This window comes from Geotrypetes seraphini, chromosome 10, assembly GCF_902459505.1.
Source record: "Geotrypetes seraphini chromosome 10, aGeoSer1.1, whole genome shotgun sequence".
In the NCBI taxonomy this organism is placed as follows: Eukaryota; Metazoa; Chordata; class Amphibia; order Gymnophiona; family Dermophiidae; genus Geotrypetes; species Geotrypetes seraphini.
Window position 1 is genome coordinate 61,137,634 of NC_047093.1, and position 15,410 is coordinate 61,153,043.

Genomic DNA, 15,410 nt, shown 5'->3' on the forward strand with positions numbered 1-15,410 from the left:
TTTTCAGGGCAGGAGCGATCTTCCCACACTCCTGCCCCGTGCAGATCGCTCACAGGAAATGGCTCGAGAGACTATGGGAGCTCAAGGCAGCCATTTCCTGTGAGCGATCTGCACGGGGCAGGAGTGTGGGAAGATCGCTCCTGCCCTGAAAACCCGCTAGACCACCAGGTAAGGTTTAAGGGGGGGCTTACAGGGCTTAAAATAGCCCAAAAAAGAAAAAGGAATTTTTGGTTTAAAATCGCAAATAAGCAAATACATAGATACGGAATTAGCGAATACGGAGGGGGAAGTGTTCTCTTTTTCTCATTCAAAGTTCCATCCGAGATGTTTTCATTCTATCTTGTCTATAGAAGCAGCATCCAGAGCTCTCAGCCCTCAACCATAAGCGGAGACAGTGAAAGTGGATTTAGCCAGCACTGTGCTGTGCCATTCTCCAGCAAAAATTTGACCTGGTATGATTAGACCCAAAAGTGCTAGAGAGCATTGGGATCTGCTGGGTACTGTTGGAGACAGGATGCTGGGCTCAATGGGCCCTGCTCATATCCAGCATGGCTTTCCTTAGGTTCTTAACATCTCTTTCAGTAACATGTGAAAGTGACTCAGGCTTTCCCTCAGCCTCTTGTGCATTAGGAATAAGTCAAAGTCCCGTTGCCAAAAGTGAATCCAAAACTGCTTTGTTCTGAGACAAGAATGCTACTGTCAGCATTCTTACAAAACAAAAGAAGCATAGACTCCCAGTGAGACAATGTAACAAAATGTGGCGATGTATTTATTTATTTCGCTTTCCATCCCGTCCTCCCCAAAAAGCTCAGAACGGGTTAAAGGCTAACATACATAATATACAGTTAACAGGTTACATTGGAAGCAGAGAGCTAGAAGCCCAATGAGTTAAACATTTTTCCTACTGCTTTAGCTCATCAGGCCCTGTATGAGGTCTGAGATTTACTCAGCAGACTGCTATTTCCTAAAAGAACACTTTCTTTGCCAGAAAAACTCATTGTTTTCTTTATTTGGCTGCAAAAGTCTATTCAGGATGACTCATCAAGGCACGGTTTAGCCTCAGAATTGAGCTATAGAAAACCTTCAAAATAAATATGGCATTACAAAACTTTTGTGGCTGTATAAAAATATTATAACCACAACATGGCACAATAACCAGGCAGGTTACTGCTAATACGTCCCAAAAGATAAAATCAGTGCTGCTTAAAAAGAACCAGAATATACAGCTACCACATCTGCTGCCCTGTGCTGAGTTTTCTTCTGATCAAGTGGATTAAATCAGAAAATGAAAAACAAAACAGAGGAATAGAATGATTTTTTTTTTTTTTTGCTGTATTTCTGCTTATCAGGGGGAAAGTTATTAGTGTGGACTACTGATAAAATGTGTTATTTTACCACAACCTGTGCTATTTTAGTACATTTTATGCAATGAGGTCTAGCGAGGGTGAGAGGCGTGCACACACCACTTCCCTTCCCCCATACCTCTGTAACGTTCTTGGTGGGGGGTCCTGGCGGGGCTATCTGGGTGGGGGTGACCTTTTGGGAGGGTCCAGGGGTGGAGTGAACTTTTGGGGGTGGGGTGAAACTTTCAGGGTGGGTGGGGGGTGTCAGCAGGAGGGACTGGGCATCCCTCCGGCCTCTGATCATTGGGGGAGGGGTTCACAGGGTGTCAGCTGGAGGGATTGGGCATTCCTCCTGCCGGGGAACATTGGGGTTGGTTTCGGGGGTGCTGGGCAGGAGGGACTGGGCATTCATTCAGGGGTGTGGGGGGCTTCCAGCAGGAGGGACTGGGCATCCCTCCGGCCTCTGATCATTGGGGGAGGGGTTCACAGGGTGTCAGCTGGAGGGATTGGGCATTCCTCCTGCCGGGGAACATTGGGGTTGGTTTCGGGGGTGCTGGGCAGGAGGGACTGGGCATTCATTCAGGGGTGTGGGGGGCTTCCAGCAGGAGGGACTGGGCATCCCTCCTGCCTCTGATCATTGGGGGGGGGGGGGGGGTTCACAGGGTGTCAGCTGGAGGGATTGGGCATTCCTCCTGCCGGGGAACATTGGGGTTGGTTTTGGGGGTGCTGGGCAGGAGGGACTGGGCATCCTTTCTGCCGCGATCATTCAGGGGTGTGGGGGGCTTCCAGCAGAAGGGATAGGGCATTCCTCATGCTGGCAATGTATGGGGAGGGGGGGGAGGTTTCTGTCAGGAGAGATTGGGCATCCTTCCTGCCAGTAGCCTTCATGGGGGGTGGGGATGGGTTGCCACTAAATTTATCACAGCAGGGAGATCCTTACCGCGCTAAGCTCAGCGGCAACCCAATTCTCTAAGCGGCATGGATGTCAGTTAGAGTATCTGGTTCTTAGGTAGGCTTAGGTGGACATCCATGTGCAATTCTAAAAGCCGCTTAGGCAGCTTCTGAGACCGGGCGTCCTATACAGAATCTGGGCCAAAATGTCCAGACCACAAAGGTAGAAAAATTGTTTTATTTTGAATTTATTAATTGGAATATGTTAGCTTTTGGGTATGTGTCTCACAGACATTTTTATATTATAATCAGCAGCATAGCCAGATGACCGATTTTGAGGTGGGGGGCTTGGTACTAGGTTTCCTACGATAGCATTGTGTTTATTTTGAATCAGGTTTTCTGTACAAGTTTTGCTTGGTTTGTCTTTATTTAAAATTTCATAAATAAAAAATGTAAAAAAAATTACAAAATACTTGTCAGCAGGGGTGTGGCTGTGCAGGGTGTGGCTAGGCAAGGGGGGGGCTAAGTGGTTCAGGTTGGGCAGGGTGCCCCACTGAACTGGACTGCACAGGGCACTGCTGTTGCTGAGTCTGGCCTTTCTAAGGGGTTAATTCACCAAGCATCATTAGGGCATTAATATGTGAAGATCTTTTTAGTTTGGATTACCATATGATTTGAGAAAGGTGCTGTGTGTGTCTAGGCATAGGATGAATGTAAATGGTATAAGTACCTAGGAGGCTGCATGGTAACACCATTACAACAGCTCATGTAAATTACTCTGTATTGTTACATCACTACAGTAACTCATGCTTTGTGATACCATTGCAAAAGCTCATGCAAACTACTCAGATTTGACTGTTCGTCATTAGTAGCAGTGTATAAGCTTTGAATAAAAAAATAAACGCTAAAAAGCCCATTTTATGCCCATGGACTTAACATTTAGCACACGTTAATTCCCTTAACAGGCGTTGAGGCCCTAATGCCCATATGAAGACCCTAAAGCTACTCAATGAATCTTTCCTTAAGTGTGAATCTTTAACCCATGAGGGAGGGGCATCCCTGGATATTACCATACAGCTTAGGGATTGTAAAACATAAAGCCATGAGCACATCCAATATTTCAGAGGCATTGCAAGGCCTTTGTGCGGCTCCATTATAGTCAACAAGTGCATGTAAATAAGTAAATCCTGACACTGATTCTCTTAAAGGTTTGAGATACCATGCCAGTTTCTTATCTGAAAAGTACAGCAAAGACCATAAAAATTCTGTATAATAAAAATATACTTGGTAGTTTCATCTGTGCAGCTGCCAGCACTGTACTAACTTAAACAAGGAACCCCTATGAATGCAGTCCAGAAGTACTTGATTTCTATATCAAAAGGGAAAGAGAAATGAGGTTTCTAAAATGAATTTAAACATAAACCAGAATGTACAGATCTGCCCCTGTCAACAGCATTAGCCAATGAGACTGTTCCATTTCTGCAGAAAACAAATATTGCGTAAATATCATTATACAAACTTCCAGGCCAGCAACCTGTGATGACTGGAAGGGTAGAGGCAGGGCGAGTGATGAAGAGTATCACAGATTTAGGGCTCCTTTTACGAAGCCGCGTTAGCGGCTTTATCGCACGTGACTTTTTATCATGCGCTAACCCCTGCGCTAGCCAAAAAACTACCGCCTGCTCAAGAGAAGGCGGTAGCCGCTAGCGCGGCTGGCAGTTTAGCACGCGTTAAGCCGCTAACGCGGCTTCGTAAAAGGAGCCCTTCATTTTAGTGCCTCTTCAAACAGGGAAATCATATGACTTATGAAGGAATTAAAGCTATATCCAGATAATTTCAAGAAAAAGGAAACCTTACTACTTCAAGAGTGATATAAGGAAAGAACTGAAGCATCTTTTGGACGATACATCAGGGGGAAAATGGAAACAGAAAGGTGGTATATCAAATGCATGACTATATCCACACCTAAATCTTATGGCACTGCCCTAAAGGTTTGTAGTAGAATAGAGGTGTTCGTAGGAACAGCTATGAACCATGCATGCATGGGTAGACACGGTGAGTCATGGAGAGCAATAATCTATGGAAACAAAAACTTGATCTTCATGTTTGTCTATTGACTTAACAGGAAAAAGCAAGAGTTCTGTGGCCTTCTCCTTCTTGCAGGGATCTCAAAGTCCCTCCTTGAGGGCCACAATCCAGTCGGGTTTTCAGGATTTCCCCAATGAATATGCATTGAAAGCAGTGCATGCACATAGATCTCATGCATATTCATTGGGGAAATCCTGAAAACCAGACTGGATTGCGGCCCTCAAGGAGGGACTTTGAGATCCCTGTGTTAAAGCTAGTGCATACCAGCTGTGCCTTAAATTCTGATTTCACTTGCTCAGGACATAGGACAGTGCCTCCTGCTACCTGCATTCCTTCAAGCACAAAAGATAGCAGGTGTTTAGAGCAGTGGTTCCCAAACCTGGTCCTGGAGGCACTCCAGCCAGTCAGGGTTTCAGGATATCTACAATTAATATTCATGAGAGAGATCTGCATGTACTGTCTACTTGGCAGCGGACTAGGGAATTGGGTTCAATTCCTACTGCAGCTCCCTGTGACTCTAGGCAAGTCACTTAACCCTCCATTGCTACAGGTACAAAAACTTAGAATATGAGCCCACTAGGGACAGAGAAAATACCATATATAAAGATGTACAACACTGCATATGTCTAGTAGTGCTATAGAAATAAATAGGAATAGGAACCAGCTCTGTGGGGTGCTGAATACCCCCAATATTGAACAAACTCCTTCATCTATGTCCAGAGGGGCATTTTGTATTGCGTTTGGCATCCCTAATCAGTTTGAAATTCTGGGGCCTAGTGCTGCTAAGTGCCAGGGCTGTTTTGCTTTTACTGCAGCCTGTATAAGTCCCTGTAGAAACTCAAACTAAGGAATAAAACGTTTGCCCCAGCATTTCCTTATAAGCTCAGACACTGCAAGAATGCTTATTTACAATCAACTCCCATTTTTGTTTTTTTCAGTTGTAGCTCACGGTGAATCACATCAAGGACAGAACACCTTTTTGGTTGGAGGGGGCCAAATAAACCTATCTCTAGCCATGCAACTGGGATAAGGGTTCTTAAAGTATTTTGGTTCCTGCACCCTTTTAACTAATCAATGAAACCCTCACATCTTCCTAAACCAGGTGTCCACTATTAGCTACCAATAGTGCTAACTGGTAATATGTTGCTAAATTTACAGTACTACACACAGTGGTATAGCACAGGGAGGGGGGGCTTTGGTTCCTGGGACCCCCCCTCACTTTTGGCTCAGGTCCCCCTCACCCTTTGATTGGCTGATAAAGATGCCTAAATTCCAACAGCTGATGAGATCTGCTGCCTGAACTACCCCAGTGCTGCTTCTGTAGGGAAGAAATCAGTGGCCTCCCTTCCTGCCGAAAACATTGGCACTCTTCACCAGTGGCAGAGCACATCGCCTCCTCCAAGAAGTAAGGGGGGTGCGTGGAGCAGTCACAGGGCCACGGTCCACATGTGCAGCCATTGGCTCCACTAGTCTGCTACCCCCAGTAAATTGATGTCAGAGGGGATGGAACCAGGAACCAGGAGCCAATAGCCACATACATATGGACCCAGGGCAGGATTAATTCGTTGAGGGCCCCTAGGCACACAAGTACACTGGGCCCCCTGCCCCGCCCCACCCCACCATACCATGCGCCCAGGCGGAAACAAGAAGCTGCGTCAGAGGGAAGCTTTGAGCAAGCAGCACCGCTTGCACAATTACAGTTCCCGTTGCCTTTCTTACCCGCTTGCTTGTCTTACTTTCCGTTGACGGGGGGGCCCGCATTGCCGATCGGGGTGGGGCCCGCGTTGCCAATCGATGCTGGAGGGGCCCATCACCGTTTGGAAAAAACAATGTTGATGCCCTCCTTCATCGGGCCCCCCTGACCATTCGGGCCCTAGGCCCGTGCCTACTTGGCCTATTGGTTAATCCTGCCCTGTAGGGACCTCGGCACTGCTACTGCTCCACGCCCCCCCCCAAACCCAAGGCGGACAGTCCCCATCCTTGGTATGCTAGAGCTCCTCCCACGAACTGCACAGTTCCAATGGTGGATCTCATTGGTTAGTGAGCATCGCACATCCCTGCCAGCAAAGGTAAGGAATGCAGCAGAGGAGTGGGGGAGAGGAAATGCGTTGGCCCCCCCTAAATCCAGTGCTGGCTATGGCTACCTATAACGATCCTAATAACTGTCTTCACGCCGACTAAAAAAAAGTTTCAATAAGTTGCCTCAGATTTCAAGACCTTTCTCCACTTCACTGTTTAAGAACCCCTAAGATCTCTAGCTGTTGATGCTGTGGTACAAAAAATAATGCTGGAAGTCGGACTTGCACCGCATCTAGCTCATTCTCACTGTCTGCTACAGAGAAAACTCTTTCAGGCTGAAAGTGAAGCTCGGAACAGAGGACAGACATAACCTTTAACTTTTGTCTGGGGGGGGCCCCCCCCCCCAAAAAAAAAAAAAGGGTTCGGCTAGGCCAGGGGACGGTTTTTCTGCTTCTAGTCCTTGCACCCCATCACCTCCCGCTCAGCTGGGGGCATCGCTTTCCTGCCTCCATAACCTTAACCTCACTCCAACCCTACCCTCTCTCTTCCCAACGCTCGCTGTCCCCGCCTCCTCCTCAGCTGAGGGCGGTTCTTCTGCGGCTGTCCCCGCCTCCCTTTCTCCCGGGGGCGGGCCTCTGCTTGCTTTCTCCGCCCCTTTTTATTGCTTGCGAGCTGCTCTGCTTCCTGCCCCGCCCCCTCAGCTCGGCCGGGGGCGTTTTCGGCTTCCTGTCCCCGCCCTCGCAGGTGACCGGCGACGAGTCGTTAGTGGAGTTGTATTCCCGCCACCCGGAGTTGGTTCGCGAGCGGCGGAAGAGCCGGAGCTGAGCGAGGGCCCGGCGGCGGACGGATGGAGGGCTGCTGGTTGCTGGTGCTGGGGGCGCTGCTCCTATTCCTGCCCCCGTTTCTGCTCTTGGGGGCCTTCGGTGCCCTCCGCTTCCGACTCAAGATCATCTCCTACTGCGCCCTCTGCCTCCTGTTCTCCGCCCTGGCAGTGCCTGTCTGCCTGCTCAAGAGGGGGGGCCGCAGCGCCGACAATATGAGGCGAGTTGGGGGGGGGGGGGCGGCACACTGATGACAAGAGGCGAGTCAGGTGGAAAGGAAGAGCTGACAATGTGAGATGAGTAAAGGACACTGCTAACTTGAGGGGAGAGGGATGAGGGGGGCCACTGGTAACAGGTGGGAAGGAAGTTCGGGGATAGTGGAGGAAGGCTGTCAATATGAAGCAGGGCGTAGGGACTTACTCAGCCATCCAGGTTTTACTTCCACTGAAAGTAATGGAAATAAAGGAGGACAGATAGAGACGTCTCTGGATTTTACTTCCATCGATGGAAGTAAAACCCGGATGTGTCGATCCGTCCTCCTTTTTCTGGAGCCATATGGTAACCTTAGTGTGGGGGCGGATGAGAGGAAAATAGCGTGGGGTGCTGGAACGGACAACATGGAGTGGAGGAGAGGAGCTAGTAACACAAGATGCTCTCTTGGAGGGGGAGGGGACAGGATGAAATGAATCCTGGGGCAGAGAAGGGAGCATGAAAGGGGGGGGGGAGGCAGGGGAGAGGCCCTACCTTAAGAGGTAAGTACTGAGGGACCAATAGAGGAGAGGAAGCTGATTTGACAAAGTGAATCTGGGAGAGGAGAGAGGAGGCAGGCAAGATGATGAATGAGCTGAATCCTGGGAAGGAGAGACTAATAAGGAGAGATTAGGAGAAGGGGAGCTGAAAAGATGATGTCTAAGGGGGATCAGGGGAAGGGGAGAGAGAGAACCCAAGAGGACCAAGTCCCGGGTGTGATTGGTGAGATGGTGAGTCATTGGGGGGGACAGGAGTTTGGGAAGCAGTAAAGGGTGGAAGAGAAAGAAGGTACTATAGACAACCTCAGGTGAGATGGGAGATTGGCACCCAAGCTCTCAGCTTGGACTTGGGATAGATAATGCTACTGCTTCCCTCTTCTCTGGGCCTGGGGTGGTGGGATGTAGCACCCAAGCTCTCAGCTTGGACTTGGGATAGATAATGCTGCTGCTTCCCTCTTCTCTGGGGCTGGGTGGTGGGATGTGGGTCTTTAAGGTACCACAACTAGAGGAATGAATGTGTCCCTCATTACTAGGATACAGAATAGGAAAATTGTCCAAACCCTTATCTTACCTCAGATTGGTGGGGGGGGGTTAGTTTTTTTATGGGGAGGGGGAGCTACCCAAACCAGAAAAATATCCTGTGTGACATGCTCCACTGTATCAAAGCCAAACAAGATAGGCAATGGACAGGGCACAATTTTGGCATCCCTGCCTCTTGAGCTATGTGCAGGGGCTGTGGATACACACAGTGCCCTGGGGCCTATGGTGGCCCCATCATCTTTCTGGGGTATTTTTCCTGCTACTCTTTGCCTCTGTACTCAAGCTTATGGCAGAAAGGGGAAGTGGATAAGGGAAGAGCTGCTTACTTAAAAGACAAATAGATGAAGATAATGCATTTGGAAATGCTCACCTTCTTGAGTATACCCCAACAGAAAATGTTAAGGTGGGCTGGAAGTGATGTCATTGACATACATTGGTCAGCAGTGTTGTAACCTTACATGGGAAGATATTTGCCAGCTCTGTTTCAGCTCATTTTGATCCAAAGTGATCCTGTCTTAAAATTAGTGAAGGCCATTGCTGCCTTAGATTGTAAATTGTGACATGGGAGGAGGGGTGTCTTGTGTCTTATATGTATCAGTACAGCTCAATGTGTATGCAAAAAGTCTAGAAATGAAACATAAGCCTGCCAGTGTGTGAACATTGGCCTGATTTGAAAAGTAATTTATATAGACACTTTTTAAGAGTGCATTATTTTGATGTTCAGAGACATAAATAAAATGGCTTCAATTACGATTTATATAAGGTTAGAAGGTTATTCTTTTGCTGGTCTGAGAATCTACAGTGATAAGGGAGCTAAATAGTCTGAAATGTTGTTACATTTTACCATGCTTCTGCATTTGCTTCCGAATTGCAATAAATAGAGTGAAAATGAGAGAATATCGGGCCTCTGGCAGCTTTTAAATAGCAGAAACCACATATTTTTCTGAGACTGCAGAACTGGTTTGATACAGAGCTGTACTAGCAAGTTCCATACCATCTAAGGGCAAACGTTGAGACCGTTACTAGGAAGCATTCCTATTGCATTTCATTCACCACTCTATTAGGTACCTTGGTGATGCTTTGTTAGAAGTATACTCCATCTTCCATAAGTGGTAGGCCCTTATGTTGCCATAAGTTTGAAATGTATATATAGTGAGACCGTTGCATGTTAAATTGGGCATAGAAAGGTGTAACCAGCACAGAGCAGCCAGTGCAACTCTGGCTACCTTTTTGGGTAGAGTGGATAGAACATAAAGGGTCTTTATCTGCCATCATTGGCTATGTCGTTAACCCTCTGTATGACCACCTCTCATAAGAGTCTGATGACACTGGGATAAGACGCAGAGTATTGTCCAGTCGATGCCCTCTGTTAGAAGGGCTGGAAGTACAGTTTGAATGGGGTGGCGACATATGCTAGATGAGGGAAAGTGGGACTGGGGCTGCTAGCTGATTCTCCATGAAAGAAAAAGAGAGCATCTTAGAGGGGAATATTTGCAGAGCAAGATGTAAAAACAGTATCTGAGAAAAAAATCCTAAAGGGCCCGGATTCCTGCCATTCCCTCCTGAGGAACATGCATCTTCTTAACCAAAGCCTTGCTTGCTATTGTGTTTTTTTTAGTGCTAATCTGATGTTTTCTGCGAGGGAGCTCTGAACAGTAGAGAGCTTACATCCCACAGTCAGCCAGCTGTTTCAGTGTTAGCTTTTGGGCTGCTGTTTAGATTCAGCTCTTTTAATAGTTTGGATATGTGCAATAAAGTGAAACACTGAGCTGATTTATGCACAATTCTGAAGGCTGACTGATAAGGTCTGTGGTACAGGGAAGAGATTAGGAATGTAACAGTTGAAATGATTGAAGACCTTGGGATGCAAATATTTGGCACTTCTAGTATGAATGTATTTTAAAGGCTATTTGGTCTATTGGCAATGACCATGGCTAGAAAACAACAAAACACAAATTTGGCCACCACAGTTATCAAATGAACAATTGCAGGTATATGAAGTTTACATAGTCATTAGAAAAACACTACAGGCAGTCCCCAGGTTAAGAACAAGTTACATTTTTAAAGCTGTTCTTAAGCCAGATTTGTATATAACTCAGAACTTGTAGATTTTAAGATTCTTGCTGCTTATCTCTGCTCTCAGCTGACAAAAGGGCGAACTGCCCCTACCAGTGTTCCCTTTACGGTACAGCACACACAACCACACACTGTTCTTAATGTGGCCATGCGTCATTCCTGAAGCTGCTACAGGAGAAGTGTAGGAGTCTATTCCACTGGAAATACTGCTCAGTGAAATCAAATGAAGCCGCAACCACATTGTACTTAAGTTGGGCGTCTGTAACTCGGAGACTGTCTGTACACAGTATTTGCTTAATTTTTTAAAAAATACTTAGGCTTCTGCAGCCTCAGTCATGTCGGCGTGTGACATCACACACAGTAGAATCCCATTAGTTCATTGCAGTCTGTATATGTGATGCCATTAGTTTTTTACCAATATGGCTGTTCCCAAAGAAGCCAGGATACTGCAGAGAAAAAATTTCTAGAAAGTTCATGGGCAAAGTCTTGAAAACAAAGTTAACAGTTGTATGGAGCAGGATATTATTACCAGTATTGTATTATATATTAATAAAGTATGGTGTGACCTGGGATTTGAGAAGTAACATAACATAGTAACATAGTAGATGATGGCAGATAAAGACCCGAATGGTCCATCCAGTCTGCCCAACCTGATTCAATTTAAATTTTTTTAATTTTTTTCTTCTTAGCTATTTCTGGGCAAGAATCCAAAGATCTACCTGGTATTTTGCTTGGGTTCCAACTGCCGAAATCTCCGTCAAAATCTACTCCAGCCCATCTACACCCTCCCAGCCATTTAAGCTCTCCCCAGCCTATCTTCCCCCAAACGGCCATATACAGACACAGACCATGCATTCCTCATAGCAAGTAAATAATATTGGTTTTAGCATTCATGCTCTGTGCTACAGATATAACACATGAAGTATCCAGAACAGTCAGATTTAATTGTGGACTGTTCTTTTACAAAGCTTTTTCACCCTGTGTAGTTGGGACACCTTGTGGAATGAGCAATCTCTTCAGTTCTTGGCTTGCACCCTATTTATTCATAGTTAATCTGTTACAGGAATATCCAAATGGTTTCCTTTGACACTTTTACTTGGAAATGCATTTTAGGTTGTCTTTTGATCATAGATAGTGACTCAGAGAGAAATGACTAATCACGCAACATGTATGTGAACTTTGTACTAACATGTCATTTTGCAGTTGTGTAATGACCTGGCAGTCTAGCAAATGGGAGTATAGAATGCTTAAAATATAAAGCAATACAGTTTTAATTTATTTTTTATGTATCTTGATCTTATGTCTCTCAGCTTCCCCAGGAGTAGAAGTCCTGAGTTGGAGAGTGAACCCAGATCCCTCCTCTCCCACTCACAGAAGTGTGCATTTTCTCACTGCTTTCCCAGAGAATGGAAGGCCTGAGCCAGGGAGTGAATTCTTTGCTGCACTAGAGCATCATGATGACCAGAAAAGAAGTACTGAGGTGGAGCTGGAGGCAAGGAACATAACTCGGTGTTCTGCCCCCAAATTCCTGGGAGCACGTTGCTTGTACTGAAATGTATAAATAATGTTTATGGCTTTAAGGCAAGCTCCCAGTGTGCATTGCTGTATGCTTGGTGGTCTGAAGCCCCACTCCTCTCTTTTTTTGCTCCTCCTGTCTGTTTTGAGCTGAGACTCCATTTTAAGCAAGCACATGGCTTAGGAAAAGGATTGTTTTCCATCTGGTTTACACCCTTGAAGCTGCTAGTCTAAATAGCTTAGTAGTTCTAAGTTCTGAAGTACAATATTATCCTTCACAAAGTATGTGGAATACACTCCTGGCTATCCCTGCCTCTGGAATGAGCTGGTAGAGTGTGGTCATTTATAGAAAGCAAGATTCCTTGACAGCAACTGAATTATAAATTTGTTTCTTTGTTTTGAGTTTTATACTAAAGAAGATTTACTTAAGGATTTCAGAGTCCGGTCTGATAATATTATTAGGCTACAGATCCAATGAGTTTACGCTAACTCTCTGGGAGAGCCAGGATATACAGTCTAAAGCAGGGGTGTCCAACCTGTGGCCCGAGGGCCGCATGTGGCCCAGTGAAGTATTTAGTGCGGCCCTGGTCAAGGGCGATGCAGTGTTTTACTCTGTTGCCCCTGGGTGTTTACAGTCTTGCCGGCTCCCTCCTCTGTCTTGCTGCAGCGTTTGCGCATTTGTGCAGCCCCAGAAACATTTTTTTCGGCCAATGTGGCCCAGGGAAGCCAAAAGGTTGGGCACCCCTGGTCTAAAGGGCCTCCCAAAAACAATGACAAATTGGCTCAAAACAGAAAACTTTTACTGCTAGAAGACTCTGTTATAAGAGGCATTAACTTAGGAATATAGCTCAAGGGTACCAATCTAGTGAAATGCCTTCCTAGATCCTCTGCTTCCAGAAGTACCAATCGTTATTCTAATACTGATATTGTAATCCACCTGGGGACAAATGACCTGAACAACAGTAGCAAGTTTGGAGCACAGAGAGCATTCCAGAAGCTTGGGCAGGGACTCGGCTTTATTCAGACTGCAGCTTTCTCTGAAGTTATTCCTACATATGCAAAAGGAGAGGAAAATCTAAAACAGAAGAGTTCAATGAGTGGCTTAAAGGCTGATGTAAAGAAGGTTTTAGAAGCATAGGAGGATAGGGCAGTATGTGGGAAAATAGTAGGCAATACAGTAATGATGGGCTACATCTTTCCATGACAGGAAAAAAGATGCTTGGAGAGAAATTCAGACAGTGTTTCTAAACATTTAACCTATAGGGTGAGAGAAAGGAAGAAGCTATATGGATTGTCTTGGAAAGAGATGATAAAACCTATATCTACATGGGTGTTTTCTGCAGACCCTTGGCACAAATGGAGAAGCTGAACAAGGATCTGATCAAAAATATCCATAAGCTTGGAATGAAGGAGAGATGTTGCTGGGAGATTTCATCTTGCCTGATGTGGATTAGAACATTCTATCTGCAGAATCAGAAAGAAGCCGGGGGATTGTGCATGCCTGTCAAAGTGCTTTGCTTAAACAAATGGTGATGGAACCCATGAGGGACCTGGGTTCATTTCCTGACTTGTCTCTTCCTCTTTCTGGGGAAGCTGTGGAGACAGTGTGCACTGTCTGTGAGTGGAAGTGAGTCTTACTGTGTAATTTATTTATTTGTATTCTGTATTATTTAGGCATTCTAAGTGGAGAACAATATATGTACATTTTAAAAATCAAAATAAAAACAAACAATATTATAACAATAACATAATAAAAATCTACAAGACATCGGTTAGATCAAGGGCCGCCCCGTGAGCGGACTGCTTGGCACGATGGGCACTGGTCTGACCCAACAGCGGCAATTCTTATGTTCTTATTTTCCAAAGCAGGGTTTCATGGAGAGCTTTAATGTTAGTCCCCTGACTGAGGGCTTGCACTGAAGCGAGTTTGCAGGGCATGTGAAATAGTTAAAATCCTCATGGTGCCAGATTCTAGCTTGCACAGTCAAAGCATCAGGAGACGGGTCTAAAGTACCGGATTTAAAAGCCAAAGTATTTTGACTGCATAGAATGTCGGTAGTGGGGAGCAGACCTCCATACAGTAAGATCTGCCATTTTGGGAGCAGGTATTGTAACAGCCTCATAGAAAAATGAAGGCAGATAAAGACTACTATCCCGTCCTCTCCCTTAGAGATCCAATGTACTTAGCCCAAGCTTTCTTGAATTCGGATACATTTTTCATCTCCTCTAAAAGGAAGCTGTTCCGCACATTTACCACCCTTGCCATGAAAAAGTATTTTTTTGAGGTTATTTCCCCTTTCACCTTCATCCCATATTCCAGAGCTTCTTTTCAATTGAAAGAGACTTCCCTCATGCACATTTATGCCATGTAGGTATCGTATCTCCTTTCTCCGCCTTTCCTCCAAAGTATACATATTGAGATCTTCAAGTCTGTCCCCATACACTTTATGACGAAGACCACTGAGCAGTTTAGTAGTCACCCTTTGGACTAACTTTATTCTTTTTTGAAGGTGTGGTCTCTAGAATTGTACACAGAAGGCTTCTAATTGAAGCCTTGGCAGAGTCTTTTAGCCTACTTGGTTTGGAAATTGTTGCTTCAAACATTAGGAAACACATATTGCTACATGTACTGTAGCAGGGCATGTCTATCCACTCCTTTCCTAGCTGAGATAATATTCAAGCACCTTTCTCACTTCACGTGCAACTTTCTTTTAAATTGAGTAACAGGAGTTGGACTAATTTATATGTTCTATCTTTGCTTACAGCCTAAGTTGCCATTTAAAATTCGTTATTGTGTTGACATTTTAATTTAGCATACTATGCCATTTGTTGTTTGAATATTTTTACTTCTGTAATTATTGCCTATGTTAGGCATATTCTTTCTGAGTGAATTCCTTCTTTCTTGAGTGAATTCCTTCAAAAAGGCTGTAAATAAATCATGGTCCATCCAGTCTGCCCAACCATACATACTCCATAAATTAATCATTTAATTTAAATGGTCCTTTTTCTTAGATATTTCTGGGCCAGAAACTCAGAGCCATTCCCGGTAGTGTGCTTAGGTTCTATCTACTGGAGTCTCCGTCGAAGCTTACTCCAGTCCATCTTAACCATCCCAGCCATCGAAGCCCTCCCATTTCTGGCATCAACTGAATGTCCATATACGGGACACAGACCTTGCAAGTCTGCCCAGTACAGGCCTTAGTTCCTTCAATATATACCCATTATTTTCTGATTAGAGATCTTTTGTGTTCATCCCACGCTTGTTTGAACTCTGTCACCATTTTCTTCTCCACCACCTCCCTCAGGAGCGCATTCCACATATAAACCACCCTCTCCGTAAAGAAGAATTTCCTAACATTACTCTTGAG

The 15,410-nt window shown here is 45.3% G+C and overlaps 1 protein-coding gene across 1 annotated transcript in view; it reads left to right on the forward strand.

Annotated features, from left to right (window-relative positions):
* Positions 1 to 7,040: 7,040 nt before the first annotated feature.
* The window catches only part of AGPAT2 (1-acylglycerol-3-phosphate O-acyltransferase 2), a 29,040-nt gene continuing 20,670 nt past the window's right edge, over positions 7,041 to 15,410 (forward strand). Inside the window, exon 1 of the mRNA XM_033960534.1 lies at positions 7,041 to 7,382. Within this exon, the coding sequence (XP_033816425.1) occupies positions 7,189 to 7,382 (194 nt within the window). The 5' untranslated portion in view covers positions 7,041 to 7,188. The remainder of the gene's footprint in view (positions 7,383 to 15,410) is intronic.